The sequence below is a fragment of the Triticum aestivum genome, chromosome 2A (genome assembly GCF_018294505.1).
Source record: "Triticum aestivum cultivar Chinese Spring chromosome 2A, IWGSC CS RefSeq v2.1, whole genome shotgun sequence".
NCBI classification, from domain to species: domain Eukaryota; kingdom Viridiplantae; phylum Streptophyta; class Magnoliopsida; order Poales; family Poaceae; genus Triticum; species Triticum aestivum.
This window is the reverse complement of record NC_057797.1, coordinates 646,252,086-646,278,522: the sequence shown is the minus strand read 5'-3', so window position 1 is coordinate 646,278,522 and position 26,437 is coordinate 646,252,086. Positions and strand designations below refer to the sequence as shown.

Sequence of the window (26,437 nt, the reverse complement as noted above, 5' to 3'; positions counted from 1 at the left end):
CGTTCAACATATATTATGCATATTTTGCATTCAACCTTTAGCGTGTGTGTGTTGGCTAGCCAGTTCGCGGGTGTTGGCTAGTTGAGAAAGTGGGGATAGATGAGAAGTTGTATACATGGCGATGAGAATTTCATAGAGGACGGATTAGACAATCGCCCACAAAATTACACAAGTTGTTCATAATTTTGGCACGAGTTGCCAGCAAAAACAATTTGAATCTCTGGATATAATAATGGAAAACACACATGAGTTGCTTGTTGAATACACTAGAGTTGCACAAAAACACCCTGAAAGTTGCTAACTTTTTTTGTGTGATACTCGAGTGCATAACAATCTTAAAGTTATTGTTCTTGTTTGCCTCCAATAGCCCCATCAATGGTGAACTTAGACTTTTTCACATGTGGTTGCTTTTTTCTAGATACCAACTCAGAGTACACATGAGTTGTTTGGTGAGTGCACTGTTGTTGTATAAATACACCCCAAAAGTTGCTAACTTTTTTTGTGTACCGCTCGAGTGCATAACAATCTCGAAGTTTTCTACCACAACCAGCAAGTATTCTATCATAACTAGTTCCATCTCCATATTGATAGTGCTATAGGAAACTTACTTTCTGAGGTAGCCTGTCCTAAGTTGCCTATCATGATTAGTGAGTAGTCTAATCTTATCCTATGTTGCATAGAATACCTGTTCGTTATGATAAACAACTTAGTTTTGTATATAGGCAACTTAGCAACATTGACAGGCAACTTTTTAATATATTTTAGGCAACTGAAATATTAATGACAGTCAACTGAGCATCTCTGATAGGCAACTTCATAGTGTTTCTAAGCAACTTAGAAAAAAGCAATGATAAGCAACTTCATAATATTGTAGTGAACTAATTACAAAGTTAGACAACTGAGCAGCAGTGGTAGGTAACTAATTACCAATAGCAGATAACTAGACATCAATGGTAGGCCAATTTCATAGTATTGTAAGCAACTGGACATCAATGATAGCCAACTAAACATCCAGGGTAGGCAACTGAGCAGCTATGGTAGCCAAGTTGTGATAATGTTAGCAAACTTCATTGATACACGTAGTGCAATGAAGTTGCTTATATGTAGCACTAAAGATGCCTCATATTTTGTGTGATTTTCTCATTTTTTTACACTAACCAACCTAATAGGTAGTCCTACTAGGAAAAAAATGAAGTTGCCTTCCTATAGCACTAAAGTTGCCTCCATCGGACCCAAAGTTGCCTCGAAAAAAAGTTCGACGAAACCTATCAATATGAGAGCTAGTTTTGAAGAACTCGTCGCGAGAAACCCGGATGTGAAAACGAAACTGAATTTGGACGCTTCAATCAAAAGTTACAGTTTTTTAAATTTTTTGAACACCCAAATAAATGAATGTGCGGACAAGATTCTTTTTTTTTTGTGGATCACATCAGACGCGTCGGCTGCTCCTTTCATATTTGGAAGAGCCCTCCTTCCCATCAGCGGGCGCTCGGGCGCCGCTAGCCACGTCTTCTTTTTAATTACTGGCCCTAATGCATCAGTGCCACACTACTGTAGTCACACTTTCGCCACAGTTTTCTCGCATTAACAGATTATTAGGAAGGCGTTTACGAAAAGTTGCTTTCGTTAAGAAAAGCGTATCAAGTTCCATCACCAAAAGCGTATCCCGGAAGTACGCTTGCAAGTTGGAGAGGCGTGTTCCCCGGGAGATAGGTCTCCCTCCTCTTTGTAGCCGCGGGGCCCGCGTGTCATCGTAACGACGGTCTCCGAGGCACTATCCGCGAAGTCCAAACCATCCGCCTCCGCCACCGCCGGCTGCACACTCGCCGAGCAGCCGCTCACCGATCGAGAGCATGCAGCCGCCGTGCCTGGGCGCGTGCGGGGGCAGCCCCGCCGTCCTGGGCGCCAGCGCCCACTGCCAGCGCCCCTCCACCTCTACCAGGGTTACCGTCCGGTGCGCCGCCCGGGGCGGGAGGGCGTCGTCCAGGGGGAAGGAGAACGTCTGGAGCGTAGACAACGAACGCGCCGCCGAGCAGAAGTCTCGGTCCCAAAAGAGTCACCGCGGGCGGAGGCGCCCGGCCGGCCGCAGCAGGCCGCCCCCGCCGCCGAGGAGGAGGAAGGAGAATGACGCGGGCTCGAGGGTTCTGGTCTCCGGTGCCATGCTGGTGGAGGTCGAGACCGTGCTCCAGACCCAGGTACACTGGACTGTTTTTGTGCCATGGGCACGCGTGTCTAGAACTTTGGCCAGCGAATCAATTTTGCGATTTGATGAGGAGTATAAGTTCAGTTTATCCATTTAACCAACGACAAGTAGTCTGTAGTCCACTGCAGTGTGCACTTCGCAAAGCATTTCACTACTCACTTGCAATGGGCTAGCTTCAGAAGTTCAGATAGTGGGGAACTACGGACTGAACTGTAATGAAGCATACTTGCAATCAAACAGCAGTTACCAGGCCAGTAAATACTATCCCGTTGATGTAATTTCTGGTATATTGAGTATTGTCTTCTTTTATCTTATTAGGAATCTGTATTAAGGCCTTCCTGGGATACATTTGCGAGTAGCTTAAGTGGCGTATGGAAGGGTGTCGGAGCTGTGTTCTCACCAATCACAGCAGAGATGGAACCTGTTGGACTAGGAAGCAAACAGGAGTATCTTTATGATTGCTACACCCTTTCTCTCATTGAGAAGTCGTATGATAGTGGTCATGGAACCGAGATCCGAAGGAAGACAAATTGGGTGCAACTCAATCCTCACGGGGAAGCTGAGAAGCAGAGTGCCAGCGATGATGAATGGAATCATGGTAGCTCAAGTGGGACTGTTGATTTACCTGCACATGAATATTTTGATCTTAAAAAGAGCGATGTACTCGATGAAGATGTTATGATTGAAGAACCAGGGATTGTATTTTTTGAGGTAAGATTCTTTTCTCTTCACCCATTTTTTCTGCCCTTTTCAAATACTCCCAATGCTTTTTGAAACATCTTTTCTTGTTCAGCTCTTGAAAGTTGCAATAGATGATTGACCTTACTTACACTGTATATTTTATTTAGCCATAACTAACTGAACCAAAAATATGATTGCATTCCTCTTTACTGTTGTAATCTAGAAGTTATAACCACAGCCTATTTCCTGATGCTGAAAATAGAACGCTTAGATGGTGTTTTAGAAAAGGCAGTTAGTTGTGATGTTAAACCTTGAACCTCTCAGCAGGTTTGCTTCAGTAGCAGCACCTTATTAAGATGCTCATAGTGCCTGCTCACTTTTCAGAGTCTGTGGAAAATCATGAACCATGGTGGTCTTTTTTGGATATAGTTTGCATAGCTTAAGCTCTGTCCTTTTCTAAAGACGAGTTTAACTTGAACAGCTAGTTTGTATTCAAGCAAACTTTCTTTTCACAAACGAGCCACGCAAGAAAAACTGAAACAGATCCTAGGAGCTTCCAGACAATCTGTAGAGTTATCTCCTTAGCCTTACCCTACAACTATAAGGCAGATAATCTAGCTCAGAAAATACGTTTCCCCCATGTCAAACTAGCCATGCAGCTCCTGACCTTTCGTTCCTCCCCATGTAAGTTAAATATATTGTTGACATTAAGTATATCCATTACTGTTCAATCACATTTGTTCGCTGTAAGACTGGGTTATCATCTCCCCTAATTAAATTCAGTAATGTTACACATTTCCTGTTTTGTCGAATTATCGACTTATTCCTCTGGCCACTGCATTTTTCGTTTTCAGGATGGATCATACTCTAGAGGTCCACTCGATATCGAAATCGGTGAATATGATGAATCTAAATACTTCCTTTCACCAACGTATCAGTTTGAGCAAGTATGTTTTCTCTACTGAACTTTACTATCTGCCCCAAAAACTGAATTTCTGTTCAGTAAAATACTGCAATGTTGACTGAGAATTAGTCTTTTGCCTGATGCTTTCCTTTGAGATCTGTTTTTTGTTTTGCTTTTTACAAGAGGAACAAAACTAGACTCATGTGATAACTATTGCATAGACATGTGAATTGCTCTTATGAATCATACAGACGCTTAAACAGCAAACTCAACATTGATGCTGGTATACATGCTTTTGATGATGTGCTAGGGACTCCTCCTCTTTCTTTGTTTTGTAACAACAATCTGTGCCAGCTAGTATTATGGAATCATATTGCAGAGGTAGCTACTAATCAACTAGTTTGTGTTCAAGAATATGATTATCATGTTGGCCTTTTGCTGGAGAGTCTGCTCCAACTGTTATGGGAATGAATTATTGAGGATCATGTATATGTATAAATATAATACATTTCATGTGTAACTGCCTTTAACTTTCTCCTTTCGACACTTTGTGTTGTCTGTGGGTTTGGATTTGTCAATCCATAACTGACAATGACATCGAGCTTTGTTTTAGAGTTTGGTCAAAGGATGCCACAAAAGACTGCGTATTGTGCATACCATTGAATTCAGTGAAGGAGGAGCGAATATACAAACTGTAAGGGTTGCTGTGTATGAAGAAAAATGGGCTAGCCCAGCAAATATCCATGTTGAAGAGTATGATTCCTGTTGCCCCGTACTACAAGTTTATCTGTTTTTCTGCTCATGACATATATCTTTATTGCTATTCAGCAATCATGACTCAGGAGGAAACTGTACAGATTGAACAATGATGAATTGGTTTACTAATAGTGTCAGATTGGTGCCACCAATCTAGAAAGGACACAGAATATCATAACACAGACTGTAGTTTGTTTGCGACGAATTAAAACAAGGCTAATTGAAAACTTGGTTTACTGCTGCTTGATTTCATCCTTTGAAGATGCTTTCTACTTTCACAGCATTGAAGACATTCTCATCTACAGCTTGAGCATGCTTTTTCCTCATGATCTGAACTGTCTTATATATCGGCCTCCTATAGTTTGGCAACATAACTTTCATGTCTCAGCAGCTATTCTTTCACGCACAAGAACCATCAGCCTTTTTGTAGATTAATGAACTAATTATGCTTGGTCTTCCTGAATAGCATGTTTTCTTTTTGCAGTAATACCCCTGTTGACGTCAGTCCTTTCTCTCAAAGAAAGCGGACAAAACCATCAGAACTGACAGGCCCCTGGAAAGTATATGAAGTCAGTGCAACACCAATTTTCAGCGAGAAAGTGAAAGAAATAGAGGGTGGAGCCGCCTTTGTATACTTGTGCATGGAGACCATGAAGAAGAGAAGCTTGCCAGAGAGCTCTGTTTTCTTCGGGGAGGAGGAGATGCTCGATATGCAAGACGTGACTATACTTTGGTTGCCTGGAGGCGTCACCGCCTATGTTGACGTAGATAAAGACGGTATACTCTGCATCGGAGTTAGTTGGTACTCGGAGGAAGGGATTAATCTGGTGATGGAGAGAGATTATGGAACCGATGGGAAGCTCAGGGAGGTTCGGACAAAAACTGAAATCAAGCGCAGGTGGAATCAACCACTCCCACCATAGTTCAAAGAAATCACTACGCCACTTTAAGCTTTCTGTTTGTAGTAACATCTGTTTCTGGATATTAGTATAGGAGCAATAATGTCTATGGATGTGTGAGTTCCAATAAAATAGTGCTCCAGTTGATGTACTCCATCATAGATCAGTTGTAAAACCTTTTGCCTCTGTTGAATGCGCAGGCTTCGGTTTCATCAGAAGGAAAAATGGGCTGAAAGAGAGCCCAGGAAGGCGACCTAGGCATTTGCTTGCCATGTGCATGGCCATATTTTATGCATAGAATAGTTCAATTTAGAATGGTTAATTTAGGCCACTTGCTCCACATTGTACTTTATCTAGATCTTGGCTTCTTGGGGGACAAGATTTATGACCATGGTCAGTGTTTGTGAGTATAAAATAGCCTGAACTACTGTGATGACAGATAAAGGTATAACCGTATACAAAAATGTTAGCCATCAGGCACTACCATGTGCAAGGTAACCCCTCTGATCACATCTGACTTCTTTTTTCTGATTTACTTCAGACTGTCGATATAATGTTTGCTTAGCTTGATCGCTGGAGAACAGGGGTGGACCTGGACCATGGTCATGACTGGTGGAGCAGATGTAGGAGGCCCAGCTTTGGAAGATGCAACCAAGGTACTTAAACCTTGAGAGAGACGATGAAGAACATTGCTACTTTTCCGTATAAAATTTGAAACCGTCGATCAATTTGATAAAGAAGAGATGCATATGGTTTCGTGATTAAAGATTGATGCTAGAAAGGTGGACTATAACAAAGGAGTACCATTCGCATTGCTTTATTTCGCCGAATATCACTAATGGGGAATCTAGTGCTTGCAGCAAAGAACACATGCTAAAAAGGAGCACGGCACGGTCGAAGTACTCCATGAACAGGCTGTTTGGCAGTACAAGCTAGATGTTCAAAGTTTACACAGTAGGAGGGAATTATCGTGTTGATGTGCGCTAACGCTTTACGTGCGCTCTACCCCATTCTAAACTGGTTATGCTCGCCGCCTAAAGCAAGCTTCAAGCGCAAGGTAAGCGTTCTCGGCCACGGGATGATCGATGACCACCTTTTAATTTCTTGCCGTTACCTTTGCAAGTAGTTTAGCTTTTCCCCCGTTACTTTTGCTAACTTGTATTCCCTTTGTCTGGAAATACTTGTCATTAAAATGGATAATAGAAGATGTATCTAGAGAGTAGCTTGTTTTTCGAGGATAATTTTTGGTAGCTAGCTTTTGGTTTCCCTCTGAAGACATGGCGCTCCAGCTGTTCATTTCTTTTTAAAAAAAATCAGCAAGCTCGACTCCAAATAAATAAATAAATGAGCAAGCTAATTTGATTTCAATTTTCTGCAGACATACGGCCAATGGATGGAGCGAAAATGTAGCAGAAATTTGGGGTGTTTTGTGATAGCGGTTAGCGCTCTGTTTTTCTCTTCCTGTGGGCATGTGGGTTGTTTGTCAAAAGAAAAAACACACGAGGAAATTAATTTTGGTAGCGGGAATCATGGGCTAATTGCAGGGGGTTAACGGGTGGTCAGATCTGGCTAAAAACGGATAGCAACGGGACACGAGCGCAACTATCCATCCATCCCCAGCGGACAAGGCGAGGCAGGGGCAGGCCGCCACCCCCGTCGGCATCCGCCCAGCCATCCAGAAGCGCCAAAGCTGCCAACGCCAACGCGACGGGAGATAAGAGGAGGAGAGAAGAGGCCGCCGCGGCGCCGAGCCCTCGTGTCGTCGTGCAGCCCCGCTCCCACCCGGCCACGCCCCCCACTTTCCCCCCCGTGATCCGCCCGTGGGATCTCCCGCCCGCCCGCCAGGATCAAGCCGCGGCCCGAGTCTGCCATGGGGATCCCTCGCTGATCGCGGCGCGTAGGCAGGCGGGCACCGCAGGAGGAGGAAGAGGGAGGAGGGAGGGGGACGGGGGAGGGCAGCGCCGCATGGAGCAGAATGGCGGCTCCTTCCTCGCCGTGCGCCGGCTCTCCGGCCACCACCACCCATCGCCGGGTACGTGGGGCACGTGGGTGCGTGCGTGCGTGAGGCCGCTCCGATCCCTCTTAGCTTGTTCAGGAAAGAGGCTGACGAACGTCCATGGGCGTTTTTTTTCCTTTTACAGCGGATGTCGTGTCCGGGTCGACGGCGTGGATCGGGAGGGGATTCTCCTGCGTCTGCGTGCAGAGGAGGGACAGCGACACGCGCATTTCCTTCGATCTGACCCCCATTCAGGTGAACGGTGCTCGGTATTTGTTGAGGTAGTAATCACGCGATTGCTTTTCGAACATGAATGCAAAGGATAGCTGGAATCGCAGCGGGTGCAACCGTCGTGTTTCATTGTATTTGTGCTTAGATTACGACAGGATGTATACAATGGTCCAACAAATACTGCTCTCCGGAATTGGCATGTCACATGTGGTAGTCTTTAGGACTTTGAACTTAGAAGCTACCATTAAAGAAAAAAATACTTAGAAGCTTCCTATGACAGTAATGGATTTTGTATTGCAGGAAGAGTGCCTACAAAGATTACAGAACCGGATTGAGGTGCCTTATGATAGTCAAAATAGAGAACATCAGGTATGATCCGTGGATGGTGTCTCCACCAATGTGTTTGATTGTCGGTTGTAGTGTGCTATTTCTGTATTTCAGACACCCCATATTGCTCTATTGTAAGATGAACACAGGGTATTCCTGTTAAAATCTCATGACAAGCTTTGTTCTCTGATTATAAGGCTGGCCAGTGTTGTCTGACATTGTATAGTGTGGTACCTAACAAAATGGCTGTGCTCTCATGTTTGCTTTTATAGAACAGAGTAATATGATGTTCCCAGGGTATCAGGATTTACTGAATGTGTGTAACTCAGTAAATCAGTTTAGTTAGACTACTGTGCCCGTAGATTGTTCAAAGTAGGGGAAGTGATTTCTGGCATGAGTAAATTGACCAAAAATGATCCTGCAGCGCACCAGCACAAATCCTTGCTTATAATTTGTTCTCTGTTACTATTAATAGTTCATATTGATCTAGCAAACCTGAACATACATTTCAAATGCTACATTTGATAACCCATTCATCACACCTTTTGTTCATTAGGAAGCACTCAAAGCCCTTTGGCATGCTTCTTTTCCTGGGACTGAACTTCTAGGACTAGTATCAGATCAATGGAAGGAGATGGGATGGCAAGGGAAAGATCCATCCACAGATTTCAGGTATTGTTCCGTTCCTTCATTCCCGCACATGCCCTTTACGAAATAAACAATTTATTAGTTAAATTTTGGATCCGGAATCATATATTGTGCTGGAATTACAGGGGTGGTGGCTTTATCTCTTTGGAGAATTTACTTTACTTCGCTAAGAACTATCCAGTGAGTACAAATCTCTTTACGTAAATGCTGGTTCAGATTCATCGCTGTTTCTCTCCAATTGCTAGGTTTCAATGATTTTCTTTTAGCTAGAGCAGGGAAGAATCTAAGGACTCATGCGATATACAGTTATACAAATCTATTCAGCTAGCAATGGAACCTTGTCTCCTTCGAAAATTGAACAGCTAATGATCCTTTGCTAATAACTGCAATGTATAATATTTATTATCGAACTATTAAGATAGGTAATGTTTATATTTTTGTATGTTTGACCTTTCATTCATCTCAATGAGGCACTTTCTGTGCAGAAATCCTTCGAGGAGCTCCTTTGTAAGCAAAATGGTGACAGAGCATTATGGGAATATCCATTTGCTGTAGCTGGAGTAAATATTACATTTATGCTCATTCAGATGCTTGATCTTCAAGCAGGTTTGTTCATTAAACTTTTCTGTGCTTCTTGATTAGTTGATGTATTTACTTCTATGTAACCTTCCCCTTGGGCAAATTTTCTAAACTGTGAGACTGGTTTTGCTGTTGCAAATATCAACAATGGCACAGTGACTAATACTGATTTCTTCTGCAGCTAAGCCAAGGTCTTTGATTGGAGCAGTGTTCCTAAATCTACTTATAGGTACAGTCTACTGTAACATTTGTGCAAAATTGAAATCTTACATGGCTACTATATGGACCTTTTGTCCCAGAATAATTGTACAGTACAGTAGTTTTATGCGGTAATCTACATCAATTGTAGGTAATTAATGACTGATTAAAGGTTCAGTGCTTGTTAACAAGGCAATATCCTTACAGCTGATCTTGTGGGCTCAGTTGAATGGCCTAACTTTGACTGTTCTCCATGCTTCAATGCACAGCGATTATAAGGGCAGTTGAAGACTTGGCCATAAATAAATTTAATTTAATTCCATAGCATGGAAATTAATATCCTTAATATTGGATGACATCATAGGTGTAATAAATAACGCACCATCTTATTACGGGCGGCCTGCTCCTACTGTAACTGTAAGTGTACCCCTAGCTACTAACATCTAACCATTGTTCTTTTCTGCAGAAAACGATCGAGCTTTTGATATTCTTTACTGCATAACCTTTAAGCTGATGGATCGGAAATGGCTTGAAATGCACGCCACATATATGGATTTCAATGTATGCCTTTCTTCAGTATGCATTCTCCTTGTCACATTCTTCGTACAGAGTCCCTTCTTTTCTGACCAAATTGGTATACTCTCACTGCAGACTGTTATTAAATCCACACGCCGCCAGCTTGAGAGAGAGCTATTACTTGAAGATATTCAGCAAATTGAGGACATGCCGTCATACAGTTTTCTCGCCCGTTAGCAACTGAAGTCTTGCCTAACATCGCCACGTGTAGTAAAGTTCTTGACACATGCTTCTAAAGAGTGGAATGTAGGAATCAGGGACTCGTGCTTGTGTGGTTTTTGCTATCGTGCTTAGGTACTCTGATATCCTGAGCGCATGTTTGGGTCTTCTTGGATCTGACCTCTAGAGTAACTGGCTACCTGAACAGCAGTTGGGCCATGCTAGTGCCGGTAGGATGTACTTTCGGAAACAATTTGTCCTGGCGCGGAGTCTTCGTGCTAGGAATATACGTAGTAAGTTCTGAAACTCCTCAGTACTCAAGACAGCTTTGTAGCCAAGTGCATAAATGATATTGGTGCACTCTCGTTTTGCACTAAACACACGTTTTGTGTGATTTATCCATGGATTGTACTGACATTGTCGAGTTGGTTCAGCCAAATAAGAGAGGTCGGCTAGACCAAACTTCAAAAATAAGAGGTCGGGTAGACCAAACTTGACGTGTTTAGGAGGAATTATGATAAGGTCTGTGTGCATACACAAGGAAAACGAAGCAGTCATGATCTAATAAAAGGTAGCCGGCACTTTTTGATTGCAGACTTTGCAGATAATTTTTAAATCCAGTGGAAGCGTGAAGCTTGTCATTCAATATTTCAGAGCCTCCTCTTTTTTGGAAAAGGATCCAGCTCTGTTCTAAAAGTTCTCTAGAAGTATAAAACATCTCAAGCAACAAACATAATAAAAATTACATTGAGGCACATAGATCACCGAACGATCACTATTGCTACTAGAATGAGACGCTTGGAGCCGGCTTAGATTTTATTGTTGACAGTCGAGAAGCCTTTATGCACGTGCGTGACGTGTCCCTGAGGACTAGCGCTTTGGAGCCGCATTCGTCACTGCATCAGACACCAAATTTCGCTAGACGACGAGAAATCCTAACCTCATCGTCCCAAGGAGACGACATGAGTCTACCCGAAGCTCCGTCTACTACGTCTAGATGGACAAACTCAAGGATGATTGAAGCCCCGAAGACAATCTCCAAGAAGAAGCGCCCCGAAGACAATCTCCAAGAAGAAGCGTCGACATTCACCCGAGCGCCGCACCTACCGGACTAAAAAATCACTAACCTAAACTATTAGCTGAAGCGGAGGCACTAGGATTCCTCTCCCGTCATCGGTCGATGGAGTGGCAGACAGAGGAGAGGCGAATCCATCGGTCGATGGAGTGGCAGACAGAGGAGAGGCGAATCCTAGAGGAAAGAGTTTTAGAGCCTCTTTGATGCCAAGGATTTTCGTAGGAATTTTGAATAATTGAATAATATGATTTTCTTTCCTATGTAACCTAGTTGACTTGTACGTAGGGTTGAATACACAAAGAATAACAACAATTTTTTTAGTCCCAAACAAGTTGGAGTTGCCTAGAGTGATGTTGTAGAGTCCCAAAGAAGTTGGGGTAGGCTAGAATTGAAATGCGTAAGATCTCGTAACCTAGTCACATACCCACATGGTTAGTTTTTTTTCTTCTGATATTCATGTCCTTCAGGTCTCTCCTTACAAACTCCTCTCATGTCAAGTTTGGTCTACCCCGGTCTCTCTTGATATTATCAACACACTTTGTCCTTCGCTATGCACCCATGCTTCTAGAGGATTTCGTTGTTGTATGTGGCCAAACCATATCAAACTATGTTGGACAAGCTTCTCTTTAACTGGTGCTTCCCCAACTCTATCATGTCTATAAGCATTCCGGACCCGGTCCTTTCTTGTGTGGCCATATATCGTCCATCTAAACATGCACATCTCTACTACATCTAACCGTTTGACATGTTGGCTTTTAATTAGCCAACATTCAATATCATACAACACCACGAATTTTATCACTGTCCTATAGAATCTGCCCCAACATGACGCAAGCCCCTCACCCCACGGGTGTCCCTCCTTCCAGAAGACTCTTGGCTTGCCGGGCAAGTCAGGGACTCTCGGTCCAAGTTAGACTCTAGGTCGGTAAGGAAACCGTGTAACCCTAGGCTTCGTCCCCCTTTTATAAGGCGAGGCCCAGGGCTAGCTTAAGGCACCTTAAGTTTTCAACCCTAGTCTCGATAGAATCTATAGCAACTCCATTGTACCCCATCATACGAGGCGACCCATACATCAATTAAATCCAAGCAGGATAGGATATTACCTCCATGATGAGAGCCCGAACATGTGTAAATGCTTTGTGTGCAATCCCTTTTGGCACTTCCGGTCACGTGCACCGCCATATTAGGACTACTTCCAGTTTTTCGTACCGACAGTTGGCACGCCAGGCACGGGCTGTGCCGACCGAAGATCCATCCCAAATCGGATCTCTAGCTCAATCTAACTATATACATTGGACCAAAAGTTCACCTTTGGCTCCTTGAACTTCATCGCCGACGCGATGGGACTGCCCGACACCGGCTCGCTTCCCCCATGGGCCAGGATCTCCCCTTCGGGGACCTATAATCCATCATCAACTAACTCAGCGGCGCCGGTCCCCAGGCCTCGGTATTATGCTAGGAACAAAAGATGGCTCCCGCACCTTTCCCAGAACCAGCACTCTAGCTCGGTCGCTCGCTCCGTCCTCCCAGTCAGACAAGGCAGTGGGATCGTCATCAACCCACAACCCCCCCACGTTCACGGGGTGAGTATGATAGTCCGTGGAACCACAATCTTCTTTAACAAGTCCGATCACCCGGACTACATTCCTCATGCAGGAAATTTCACCCTGGTGCTCGACCCCATCGTCGGGGGCTACCTTTTACCAAAAGTCCCGGTGGACGGCGGCAACAACATCAATATACGCTAACATGTTGGGTGTCTCGGCTAACATCACCGAGTATAGCCTTGACGTCATAAAAGGTGCTCGACTAGTGAAACAATCCCTATGTCGATTTGTGCCTGAAAAACACGGAGCAGTCAGAGAAGAAATAGCCCTGCTCCTAGCTGCTGGCTTCATCAAGTTGGTCTATCACCCCTAATGGCTAGTGAACACAATTATAATCTGAAAGAAAGCCTAACTTGGCGTATGTGCATCGACTTCACTAATCTCAACAAGGCATGCCCAAAGATCTATTTCATTTTCCCCGCATCGCCCAAGTAATCGACTCCATGACAGGATGTGAGCAACTATGTTTCCTGGATGCCTACTCTGGTTATCACCATATCAGAATGAAGAAGTTCGATCAAGATAATATCTTCTTTATCACTCCCTTTGACCCCTTCTACTATAGCACCATGCCTTTTAGGCTTAAAGCGCGGGCGCAACATACCAGTGCCCAATGCAGAAGTGGCTCCATGGTCAGATCTCAACATTGAGCTATGTTGATGATGTGGCTGTCAAGACACGTAATGGGGATAACCTGCTCACCGACCTTGCTAAATTTTTGCCAACCTACGGTGGCTCTAGATTAAACTCAACCCAGACAAGTGTGTATTTGGTGCCCCCTCGGGAAAGCTTTTAGGTTTCATCATCTCCCAGCGCAGGATTGAGGCCAACCCTGATAAAATCAAAGCGATCTCCAAATTGCCCCTAAGAATTTGCACTAAGTCTAGAAATTGGTCGGTGTTGTCAGCTCCAAGTCACTTCATCTCATGGCTCAGAGAAAAAGGGCCTGCCACTTTGCCAACTTCTAAAGAAACAGAAAGTTTACCTAGATCCATAAGTCCCACCCTGCTCTAGATGATCTCAAATGATTGCTTCAAAGGAACTCACTTCTAGCTGCGCCACGGGAAGCTGGGCCAATGCTTTTATACATATCACCTACCACTCAGGCCATCAACGTGGTCATGGTGGTAGAGAGTGAGGAGCAAGCACACGACCAAAAAGTCCAGCACTTGGTATACTATGTTAGCGAGGTGTTGTCGCCCAACAAATCAGCTGCTCGCACTACCAGACTTACGGGGCATTCATGTAAGTCGGAAGCCGCTACACTAGTTCGCTGCTACACTAGTTCCAAGATAATCCCATCACCTTGGTTAGCCATGCCCCCTTGTCAGCCATCATTTATCATAGGGACGCCACGAGTCAGGTTGCCAAATGAGCAATCAAACTTGTATCATTTGAGATCAACTACAAACCTTATTATGCCATGAAGTCGCAGGCCATGGCTGACTTTTTTGTGGAGTGGACAGAAGCCTAGCAAATCCCTCACAATATCGACCTTGAGCATTGGACGATGTATATGCTTCGAGGCTTAGGATCTGAAGTGCTCCTCATATCCCCAAAAGGAGAAAAGATGAGCTGTATGCTCCAAATACACTTCTCAGATTCAAATAATATAGCAGAATACAAAGCCCTTGTCACTCGAAGGACAAAAAATATAACAGGACATCCACAAAAGTGCCTGCGGACATCACACAACCCGTGCATACGGGTTGACAAGGTCTTCCTGTTGGAAATATGCCTAGAGGCAATAATAAAGTGGTTATTATTATATTTCCTTAATCATGATAAAGGTTTATTATTCATGCTATAGTTGTATTGATTGGAAACTTAAATACATGTGTGAATACATAAACATATACCAACTCCCTAGTAAGCCTCTACTTGACTAGCCCGTTGATCAAAAGATGGTTAAGGTTTCCTGACCATAGACATGAGTTGTCGTTGGATAACGAGATCACGTCATTAGGAGAATGATGTGATGGACAAGACCCATCTGTTAGCATAGCATACGATCATTCAGTTTATTGCTATTGCTTTCTTAATGTCAAATACATGTTCCTTCGACCATGAGATCATGCAACTCCCGGACTCTGGAGGAATGCCTTGTGTGTATCAAACGTCACTTCATAACTAGGTGATCATAAAGATGCTCTACAGGTATCTCTGAAGGTGTCTGTTGAGTTGGCATGGATCAAGATTGGGATTTGTCATTCCGTATGACGAAAAGGTATCTTTGGGCCCTCTTGGTAATACAACATCACAAGAAGCTTGCAAGCAAAGTGACTAAGGAGTTAGTTACAAGATGATGTACTAAGAAACGAGTAAAGAGACTTGCCAGTAACGAGATTGAACTAGGTATGGACATATCGACAATCGAATCTCAGACAAGTAACATATCGATAGACAAAGGGAACTACATATGTTGTCATAAAGGTTTGACTGATAAAGATCTTCATAGAATATGTAGGAACCAATATGGGCATCCACGCCCCGCTATTGGTTATTGACTGGAGAAGTGTCTCGGTCATGTCTACATCATTCTCGAACCCGTAGGGTTCGCACGCTTAACGTTCATTAACAATATAATATTATATGAGTTATGTATGTTGGTGACCGAATGTTGCTCGGAATAGCAGATGAGATCACGAACAAGACGAGGAGCTCCAGAATGGTCCGGAGGTAAAGATTGATATATAGGATGATAGTGTTTGGTCTCCGAAAGGGTTCCAGAATTCACCGGAAGGGTTTCAGATGTTTCCCGAAATGTTCTGGTGCAAGGACACTTTGGTTGGGCCAAGGGGTAAGGCCCACGGGGCTTTAGGTTAGTGCAAATGGAAGTTTTGCAGAGGTCAGGGACCAGACGCCAGAGACCCTGGTGTCTGGCCCTGGGCTAGACGCCGAGGACCATGGCGTGTGGGCCAGACGCCAAGGACCATAGCATCTGGGGTAGAATCCGAGAAGGACTCTTCCTTGCATTCCAAACCGACTTTGGGGAGGCCCTCTCGCCAAGTAACGAACCCAGGGGTCAACATATAAATAGAGGAGTAGGGCTAGCCCCTAGAACACAAGTTTGGGAGCCTCCTCTAGTTGGTCCTAGTTGACTAATTAGAGCTAGCCCTAGCTACCTATAATCCTCATAATTAGAAGTCCAATTTGGTTCTAATCTCCTCCCTCTGCTAGTTCATCATCCGCTCTAAAACCATTGTGCTTGGCGAAGCCCTGCGGAAATAGTTTCACCACTTCCATCACCACACCGTCGTGCTGCCGGAACTCATCTACTACTTGCCTCCTCTTGTTGGATCAAGAAGGCGAGGACGTCACCGAGCTGAACGAAGGTGTACGATTACATCAACCGCGTTGATAAAGCTTTCGCTTAGCGATCCACAAGGGTATGTAAATGCACTCCCCCTCTTGTAGCTATGCATCTCCATGGATAGATCTTGCATGTGCGTAGAAATTTTTTGTTTTCCATGCAATGTTTCCCAACAGTGGCATCATGAGCCAGGTCTATGCGTAGATGATATGCATGAGTAGAACACAAAGGAGTTGTGGGCGGTGATGTTCATATTTCTTACTACCTATATATGTCTTATTTTAATTCGGCGGTATTGTGGGATGAAGCGGCTCAGACCAACCTTACATGTCCACGTACATGAGACCGGTTCCACCGACTGACATGCAACTTATTTTGCATAAAGGTGGCTGGCGGGTGTCTGTTTCTCCCACTTTATTTGAATCTAATTTGACTACGGCGGTCCTTGCATAATGTTAAATAGCAACTTGATAATCACCATTGTGGTTTTGCGTAGATAAGAACGGTTCTTGCTAGCTGCCCGTAGCAGCCACGTAAAACTTGCAACAACAAAGTAGAGGATGTCTAACTTGTTTTTGCAGGGCATGTTGTGATGTGATATGGTCAAGATGTGATATGATATATGTTAATGTATGAGACGATCATGTTTTGTAATAAGTTCACGGCTTGCATGTCGATGAGCACGACAGCCGGCAGGAGCCTTAGGGTTGTCTTTAATTATCGTATGACCTGTGTGTCAATCACTAAGCGCCATGTAATTGCTTTACTTTATTGTTATGCATTAGCAATAGTTGTAGAAGCAATAGTTGGCGAGATGACCCCGATGCAACGATGGAGATCAAGGTGTCGCGCCGGTGACGATGGAGATCATGCCGTTGCTTTGGAGATGGAGATCAAAAGCACAAGATGATGATGGCCATATCATGTCACATATCTTGATTGCATGTGATGTTTATCCTTTATGCATCTTATTTTGCTTAGAACGACGGTAGCATTATAAGATGATCCCTTCACTTAATTTCAGGATAAAAGTGTTCTCCCCAAGTATGCACCGTTGCTAAAGTTCGTCGTTTCGAAGCACCTCATGATGATCGGGTGTGATAGATTCTACGTTAAAATACAACGGGTGTAAGCCAATTTTGCACATGCAGAATACTTGGGTTAAACTTGACGAGCCTAGCATGTACATGAATGGTCTCGGAACACTAGAGACCGAAAGGTCGAACGTGAGTCATATAGTAGATATGATCATCATGGAGATGTTCACCATTGAATACTATCCCATCTCACGTGATGATCGGACATGGGTTAGTTGATTTGGATCATGTATCACTTAGACAACTTGAGGGATGTTGATTTAAGTGAGAGTTCATTACTAATTTGATTATTTGAACTAAAATTTATCATGAACTTAGTCCTAAAAGTTTTTTCAAATCTATGTTGTAGATCAATGGCCCGTGCTACCGTTCCCTTGAATTTTAATGCGTTCCTAGAGAACGCTAAGTTGAAAGATGATGGTAGCAACTAAACGGACTAGGTCTGTAACTTGAGGATTATCCTCATTGCTGCATAGAAGAATTATGTCCTTGATGCATTGCTAGGTGACAGACCTGCTGCAGGAGCTAATGCAGACGTTATGAACGCCTGACAGGCTCGATCTGATGACTACTCGATAATTTAGTGTGCCATGCTTTACGGCTTGGAACCAGGACTTCAAAAGCGTTTTGAATGCCACGGAGCATATGAGATGTTCCAAGAGCTGAAGTTGATATTTCAAGCTAATGCCCGGTTGAGAGATATGAAGTCTCCAACAAGTTCTTTAGCTGTAAGATGGGGGAGAATAGTTCTGTCAATGAACACATACTCAGAATGTCTAGGTACCACAACCACTTAACTCAGTTGAGAATTGATCTTCCAGTTGAGAGTGTTATTGACAGAGTTCTTTAGTCACCGCTACCAAGCTACAAAGGCTTCGTGATGAACTAAAATATGCAAGGGATGACGAAAACGATTCACGAGCTCTTCGCGATTGTCGGTGTCAAAACCGGCAGATCTTGGGTAGGGGGTTCCGAACTGTGCGTCTAAGGATCAAAGGTAACAGGAGACAAGGACACAGTGTCTACCCAGGTTCGGGCCCTCTTGATGGAGGTAATACCCTACGTCCTGCTTGATTGACTTTGATGAGTATAGGGGTTACAAGAGTTGATCTACCACGAGATCGTAATGGCTAAACCCTAGATGTCTAGCATGTATGATTATGATTGCTTCTACGGACTAAACCCTCCGGTTTATATAGACACCGGAGGGGGATAGGGTTGTACAAAGTTGGTTTACAAAGAAAGGAATCTTCATATTCGCACGCTAAGCTTGCCATCCACGCAAAGGATGTTGGGGAACGTAGTAATTTCAAAAAATTTCCTACGCACACGCAAGATCATGGTGATGCATAGCAACGAGAGGGGAGAGTGTTGTCCATGTACCCTCATAGACCGAAAGCGGAAGCGCTATGACCACGTAGTTGATGTAGTCGTACGTCTTCATGATCGACCGATCCTAGTACCGAATGTACGGCACCTCCGCGATCTGCACACGTTCAGCTCGGTGACGTCCCACGAACTCACGATCCAGCAGAGTGTCGAGGGAGAACTTCGTCAGCACGATGGCGTGATGACGGTGATAATGAAGCTACCGGCGCAGGGCTTCACCTAAGCACTACGACGATATGACCGAGGTGGATTATGGTGGAGGGGGGCACCGCACACGGCTAAGAGATCAACGATCAACTTGTGTGTCTATGGGGTGCCCCTGGCCACGCATATAAAGGATGGATGGAGGAGGAGGCCGGCCCTCATAGGGCGCGCCCAAAGTGTGGAGTCCTACTAGGACTCCCTAGTCCTAGTAGGATTCCACCTCCCACATGGAATAGGAAAAAGGGAAGGGAGAAGGAGAAGGAAGGAAGGAGGTGCCCCCTTTCCCTAGTCCAATTCGGAGCAGTCCATGGGGAAGGGGCGCGGCCACCCTTGAGGCCTTTCTCTCCTTTCCCGTATGGCCCATTAAGGCCCAATACGAATTCCCGTAACTCTCCGGTACTCCGAAAAATACACGAATCACTCGGAACCTTTCCGATGTCCGAATATAGCCTTCCAATATATCGATATTTACGTCTCGACCATTTCGAGACTCCTCGTCATGTCCCCAATCTCATCCGGGACTCTGAACAAACTTTGGTCATCAAATCACATAACTCATAATACAAATAATCACAGAGCATTAAGCGTGTGGACCCTACGGGTTCGAGAACTATGTAGACATGACCAAGACTCATCTCCGGTCAATAACCAATAACGGAACCTGGATGCTCATATTGGCTCCTACATATTATACGAAGATCTTTATTGGTCAAACTGCATAACAACATACGTTGTTCCCTTTGTCATCGGTATGTTACTTGACCGAGATTCGATCGTCGGTATCATCATACCTAGTTCAATCTCGTTATCGGCAAGTCTCTTTACTCATTACGTAATGCATCATCCCGCAACTAACTCATTAGTCACATTGTTTGCAAGGCTTATATTGATGTGCATTACCGAGAGGGCCCAGAGATACCTATCCGACACACGGAGTGACAAATCCTAATCTCGATCTATGCCAACTCAAGAAACACCATCAGAGACACCTGTAGAGAATATTTATAATCACCCAGTTACGTTGTGATGTTTGATATCACACAAGGTGTTCCTCTGGTATTCGGGAGTTGCATAATCTCATAGTCTGAGGAACATGTATAAGTTATGAAGAAAGAAGTAGCAATGAAACTGTAACGATCATAATGCTAAGCTAACGAATGGGTCTTGTCCATCACATCATTCTCCTAATGATGTGATCCCGTTCATCAAATGACAACACATGTCTATGGTTAGGAAACATAACCATCTTTGATAAACGAACTAGTCAAGTAGAGGCATACTAGGGACACTTTGTTTTGTCTATGTATTCACACATGTACTAAGTTTCCAGTTAATACAATTCTAGCATGAATAAAAAACATTTATCATGAAATAAGGAAATAAATAATAACTTTATTATTGCCTCTAGGGCATATTTCCTTCAAAGGAGAGTCCCATCTGGACAAGGGGGGAAGTCTTCTGTCTTGTATCTTCATGGCCCATCAGTCCGGCCCACGTCACATAGTCCGGACACCCGAGGACCCCCTAATCCAGGACTCCCTCAGTAGCCCCTGAACCAGGCTTCAATGTCGATGTGTCCGGTGTGTAGATTGTCTTCGGCATTGCAAGGTGGGTTCCTCCTCCAAATACTTCAAAGTAGTTGATCAACGAGAACTATGTCCAGATCTGTTTAACAAGTTAACTCTCCAACCATAAAAGCATAATACTTAAAATAATGTATATCCATCGATGACTTTTTCCAGCGAAACGTCATGCTTAGCTCTGCTATTATTTCAAACCGTTTTTGGGCCTCCCGCTTCATGTTTTAACACGCAACTCCTATTGGCACGTCTTGTCAAAATAGAGACCGTGTCCCCTTATTGCGAGATTCTCATCAATATGAGTTTTGGTAATCTAACCATGTTGTTCGCACGACCCCTTGGGAACAGGCGAGTTTTAAGGCTCGGGGGGGGGGGGGGGTTCTATATTCACGACCTATATAAGGAGATAAGAATCCACCTTTTCACCCCACGCCTTCTTCTTCCTCAGCCCATCCGCCCTCGAGCTCCAGCGCCCAAGCTTTGATCCCTTCCGTCCCCAACAAACACTCTAGCCATGTCTAGATCTGGAACATAGGGCAAGTAGATGGCCTCCTCCGTCACGGAGGAGAACATCAAGGAGCTCCGGGAAGCGGGGTATTTAGCCAAGGAAACCTCCCATCGGCTTACAGCCAAGAAACAGATCGTCCCTACTCCGAAGCCCCATGAGTGGGTAGTATTCATTCCTCATCTCCTTCGCAGACTAGGGTTTCCCCTCCATCCTTTCGTCCGTGGCCTTATGTTCTTCTATGGGCTAGATTCCCATGATCTAGCTCCGAATTCCTTCCTCAACATCTCGGCGTTCATCATCGTATGTGAGGCATTCCTCCCCACTTCGGCCTATGGCTCAAGGTCTTCAATGTGAAGCCAAAAGTGGTGGATGGTCAACATGCGGAGTGCGGCGGCGCCATGGTGACACTACAAAAAAAGACACATCCGTGACATTTTGGGCTGAACGAAATTTTTCTGTCATACTTATGACACTTCTATGATGATAATTGTGACAAAACCCGGTATCATCATAGATATGGTGGGGTCCTACTTCTATGACAAAAAATCATGATAGAAAATGGGCCTTTTGTCCTGGGCGGGCCGAAGACGCAGCTGCATGACATTCTTTGGGACGTCCATGACGGAAAAAACCATGATAGAAGCGAGGGAGAGGAAAATATCGGGGAGTTCCCGGTTATGGTGGGTGGTCAGGGGCCGAGCGATGCGCATTTCTCTCGTACACGTATGCGTGGGTGCGAGGCGTTGGGCTCTAACTGAAGCCGAGTGAGGCGTTGGGATCTAACTGAACCCGCGCGATTGCACTAGCTACGTTACTGAACCCGAGCGATCGATCAATTGCTGTTAACTGAACTCGAGTGCTTGCTACTACTGCTAACTGAAGCCGATCGATGCTGCCTCTGGATGAACAGTGAGCGTTGTTGGGGGGTTTGGATGAACAGTTCTCGGTGGGGGGTTGGATGAATAGGACGACCCCATGGAGGGCTGGTTGAACAGTAGCCGGTGGAGGACTGGATGAACAGTAGCCCATGGAGGGGTGGTTGAACAGGACCCCGTGGAGAGGGCTGGTTGAGTAGTAGCCGGTGGAGGAGCACGCGGTGGAGGCAGGATGAACAGGAGCCCGTGGATGAACAGTTGCAGGTGGAGGCTGGAGGAGGTCGACGATGGATGAATAATAGCCCGTGGAGGCTGGAGGAGGTCAACGGTGGAGATGAGCAGTATCCTGTGGAGTCCCGTTTTGCGGTATGCCACACCCCTCTCAATGATCAGGACCCCCATTTCGACCGTAGCGCTCCAACACAAGTCCGTTTCCTCCGTTTTGCGGTACGCCACATCCCTCCCGATCAACAGGACCCCGTTTCCACCGTAGGAGGTCCGTTTCCTCCGTTTTGCAGTACGCCAGACCCCTCCCAATGAACAGGATCCCGTTTCGACCATGGCCGGTCGAACACAAGGCCGTTTCCTCCGTTCTGCGGTACGCCAGGCCTCATTTCCATCGGCTGTTCCGTCCAAGCCGGTTGGCTCCCGATGAACATCACGCATTCCATTGCCTCCTGATGAACACGACACATTCCATTGCCTCCCCATGAAGATGACGATGACGTAGTTTCTCCGTTCCGACCCAACCATGTACATGAGCCCTAGCCGTACGTATGCGGGAGTAGGCGTTCGAGACCCCGCCCGTAAGTAGGTACATGGCCGTATTTACTTTCTTGCACCCTGGACGGTGTACGTACGTGTACATGCTACGTGCGTGCCTCTACTACAACACGTGCGCGCCTCTACTACGAGATGTGCCCTTCCTTACATGGCCACGGTTCATCGCTGCAGCCTGCAGACAGATCGATCGTATGTACGTACACGTTCGCGACCAGAATGACAACGCTACGTACGCTTCGACCAGGTGGGTCCCGACTCTCAAGCACTTCCTTGCGTGCAAAGATGTAGCTGGTGGGTCCCAGCAGTCAGCGGGGCGAATCATTTTTTTGCCCGTAATATGGACGCACTTCCTTGCATGCGAAGATGTAGCCGGTGGGTCCCATCAGTCAGGGGGGATACATTTTTTTTCGCGAAATACGATGGCCCGTGCGGTGGGTCCCTGCTGTCAGGTGGAGGAATAATTATTTTGCGCATAATAAGGAGGCACTTCCTTGCTGCAGCCGTGGACCCAGCTGTTAGCCTCTCCATGTACAGTGCTCTTCCGATGGAAGTCGTTCGTTAACCACATTAACCACACCGCGCCGAGAGCACCAAGGCAGTGGACGATAGCGAGGCCTAGGAAGGGGACGACGCGGATCCGGGGAAGACGCGACAATGGATGCCCATGCGAAGAGGAGTACGAGGGTTCACTGGTTCGACTGTGGTGTGAGGCGGCCGTCGCCGCAGGGCTTTGCCAACGGTGGGAGTAGTAGGGGCGGTGAGGCCTCCGCGGCAGCACAGCCGGCCACAGGAGGCAGGAGCAGGCGACACGACCGGTGCTGCTTTGGGTAGCTGGAGCAAGAAGACTAGAGGCTGAAAAAGCACTATGGCCATTGGATGGACATCGTACGGCCACTGGAGCTAGAATGCTTCATATTGACTAAGTTGACAAAGCCCTCCCTCCCCGTCAACTTAGTAGGTCCATATGTCAGCCTCCCACTGTGCTCGGTCCCAGCTAGGAGGGGGAGTATTCATTTTTTGTACGTAATAAGGATGCACTTCCTTGTGTGCGAAGATATAGCTGGTGGGTCTGACCTGTCAGCGGGGGGAATGTTTTTTTCATGAAATATAGAGGCCCTTCCGGTGGGTCCCAGATGTCAGGTGAAGGAATCATTATTTTGCGTGTAATAAGGAGGCATTTCCTTATGTGCGGCCGTGGACCCAGCTGTCAGCCTCTCCACATACAGTCCATGTCCGATGGATGTCGTTCATTGACCATGTTGACCACAGCGCGCCGAGAGCACCAGGGCGGTGGACGACGGCGAGGCCTAGGAAGGGAATGACACAGAGCCGGGGAAGACACGGCAGTGGCTTCCCATGCGATGGGGAGTACGAGGGCTGACTGGTTTGGCTGTCGTCGCTGGATAATAACAGGAGGTGTGGGTGAGTAGAGGGATAGCCAGGCCAGGGATGCGAGTATGGTGGGGCCGTGAGGTCTGCCCGGCAGCACAGCCGGCCACAGGAGGCGGGAGCAGGCGGTTCAACCGGCGCTGGTTTGGGCGGCTGGAGCAGGAAGATCAGAGACTGAAGAAGCATGATTGCCATTAGATTGACATCTAACGGTCTACCGCTGGTAGAGTCGATTGTTGACTAAGTTTCTTTGAGAAACCTTGTGTAAGCATGAACTTAGTAGGCCCACAAGTCAGCCTCCAAATCTGTGGCAGACAACATAGAGCCCATTTGCTATTTTTTGAATAATTTGCAGCCCATTTGTTAATTCTTAAGTAATTTATTACAACCCATTTTTTGCCCAGGACCACGGTCAAAAAGTTAAACCTTATTTTGTATATTTCGGTGGAGTCCGAACTGTTGTAATGCCTAAATGATAAATATTTTTTTAAGAACTTATTGATTTTCCAAAAAAAATTGTTTTGTTTTTGTAATCAAACAAGATGTAGGACAATTGAGTTGGTTTAAGGGAAAACCAGTGGTAAAAAAATCAGCGCTGGGAGGGAAAACAACAACAAAAATAAGGATGTAAATATTAAAAGGGAACTTTATGTATTTTCAATATAATGATGCGTGTATATGAACTAGTAAAACTATAGGTAGAGATTAGAAAACGGAAGTAGGACATGGCGTTTCAAGAGGAAAATAGAACTGGGCTGTGTGTTTGATTTAGTAAAAAAACTGCCTGCGGATGTTGTAAGAAAAAATATAACTAACGCTGGCGGGCCAGAGGCCAGTAGATACCTACTAGATCTTTGTGCCCCGTTGTCGTCATAGGCTAGGCATGTTAAAAACAAAACCAAGCCTGGGCAGTCTACAACCCAGTTGAAACTTGCTCGACTTGAAAAAACAATATACCTGCTCATAAATGAGAGAATTCTACAAGTACAGACTGATAACTGAGATGCAACATGTATATTGTTTTTTCATCGTGATAATAAGTGCATGCACTTGTTTCGGAAAATTTGGAGAACTGGGAACTCAAACGGCAGGTGCTTATGCTACCCATCAAATAAAAATCAGGTGCCTGAAAATTCGTTTTGAAACAAATGATTCAACTTTATATCCACGTCGACCCTCGGCATGATGGTTGGAAGAAAATGCCAAGTTCATACCGAAAGATCGTTAACAGCAATACCAACTTGCGGATGACAAGGTAGTACAAGTACCAATACCAAACCAACTTATAATCTTTTTAGTCCTGGCCCTAGTGTTCGTCTGGTAGAAAATCTTGCAGAGGACCAGCTCCTGCTCCTTCTCTTGCTCCAGGTCCCCGAGGTGGTATTGGTGCATCACCCAGTTGGTCCTCTGCTGGTCGAAGTTCTTTTTTTGCGGGAATGGTCGAAGTTCTTGTTGGTGTGCAACACCAGAACCTTTTTGCTGCCCGTCTGCCGGCTATTGACAATCACCGACAAGGTATTGCCGGTCTTGTGCCACATCGCGTGCATGCCGCACTCCGACTGTATCTTGCGACGCGTCCGCGTGTCCCTTTTGAACACCCTGGAATTGCGCTGGAAGAAATGCTTGCTTAGGCCACTCAGTGTGATACATGCAGTATTGTTGAATACAGGTTTTAGTGCACGTAGTTGGCATTTTCATAACATCTTTGGCATGTTGCAGTCACTTGTTTCACTTTTTATTAACTATCAAATTGTAATTACTTCACTAGGTCTGTGTCTAAAAAGAAAAATAGATCTATAAACAAAGGAATATGTTTGTGCAAGTAGACGGCCGATCGGTGTCTTACCTGGAAGTTTCCCACGATGGGTGTAGCATATGCCGTGCTCGCTGTCGATGGTTGGTATGAACAAATCGATCAGAGGGTGAGATCTCGCGCTGTCAGCACTCACTTTGGCCTCAAGGTGCTCGATCAGCTCCTGATCTGTGGGATCGAACTTGACGCCAGCCGGCAGCACCGGCCAATCCTTCTTGGAGCTGCATCAGTTAATTCCAGTTATATGGTACTCAATGTATGATCAATCGACTGTTTTAAGTGAACGATGAAAGATTTCGACAGATAAGTGGTAGTACTCCAAATCTGAAGTCCACAATACCCGAACACATGACCGGGATTCTTGTGTCACCTCACGTGCAACGTGTTGTCATGTCAATTCAATGTGAGGACATGATGAATAATTTGACTGACGTATACTAGTACTGCTACTGTACTACTTACTAGTCGTATTTAGTGTCATATTTTAACCATAGGTTTAACTAACAAAATGTCAATGCATGTCACCGAAAGTTATCCCATTGGAAACTATGTTCAAATACGAATAAAATGATATAATTTTTTGTGACATGCATTAACATTTAGTTAGTGAAGTTTTTGGTCAAAACTTGACACAAATTACGAAGGGG

The 26,437-nt window shown here is 45.2% G+C and overlaps 2 protein-coding genes across 2 annotated transcripts; both read left to right on the top strand.

The window, feature by feature from the left end:
* The first annotated feature begins 1,736 nt into the window (after window positions 1–1,736).
* LOC123189973 (uncharacterized) lies at window positions 1,737–5,661 on the top strand. The gene is made up of 5 exons (XM_044602512.1): window positions 1,737–2,195; window positions 2,522–2,914; window positions 3,739–3,831; window positions 4,402–4,541; window positions 5,029–5,661. The coding sequence occupies exons 1-5, from the start codon at window positions 1,854–1,856 to the stop codon at window positions 5,465–5,467; spliced, it is 1,407 nt and encodes a 468-aa protein (XP_044458447.1). The 5' UTR covers window positions 1,737–1,853; the 3' UTR covers window positions 5,468–5,661.
* A 1,349-nt stretch (window positions 5,662–7,010) lies between these two features.
* Window positions 7,011–10,559, top strand: LOC123189974 (ELMO domain-containing protein A). Its single transcript, XM_044602514.1, has 9 exons — window positions 7,011–7,475; window positions 7,585–7,694; window positions 7,971–8,039; window positions 8,554–8,669; window positions 8,771–8,825; window positions 9,131–9,251; window positions 9,406–9,453; window positions 9,889–9,983; window positions 10,074–10,559. Exons 1-9 carry the CDS (start codon window positions 7,409–7,411, stop codon window positions 10,173–10,175), a joined length of 783 nt encoding a protein of 260 aa, XP_044458449.1. The 5' UTR covers window positions 7,011–7,408; the 3' UTR covers window positions 10,176–10,559.
* The last annotated feature ends 15,878 nt before the right edge of the window (window positions 10,560–26,437 follow it).

Excerpts from the sequence above, each read along its gene's own strand:
- LOC123189973 (XM_044602512.1), top strand. The coding sequence starts at position 1,854 with ATGCAGCCGCCGTGCCTGGGCGCGTGCGGGGGCAGCCCCGCCGTCCTG. Across the intron at positions 2,196-2,521 it reads AGACCGTGCTCCAGACCCAG|GAATCTGTATTAAGGCCTTC; the intron begins GTACACTGGACT and ends TTATCTTATTAG. Across the intron at positions 4,542-5,028 it reads GCAAATATCCATGTTGAAGA|TAATACCCCTGTTGACGTCA; the intron begins GTATGATTCCTG and ends TTCTTTTTGCAG.
- LOC123189974 (XM_044602514.1), top strand. The coding sequence starts at position 7,409 with ATGGAGCAGAATGGCGGCTCCTTCCTCGCCGTGCGCCGGCTCTCCGGC. Across the intron at positions 8,040-8,553 it reads GTCAAAATAGAGAACATCAG|GAAGCACTCAAAGCCCTTTG; the intron begins GTATGATCCGTG and ends TTTGTTCATTAG. Across the intron at positions 9,454-9,888 it reads GTTCCTAAATCTACTTATAG|AAAACGATCGAGCTTTTGAT; the intron begins GTACAGTCTACT and ends TCTTTTCTGCAG.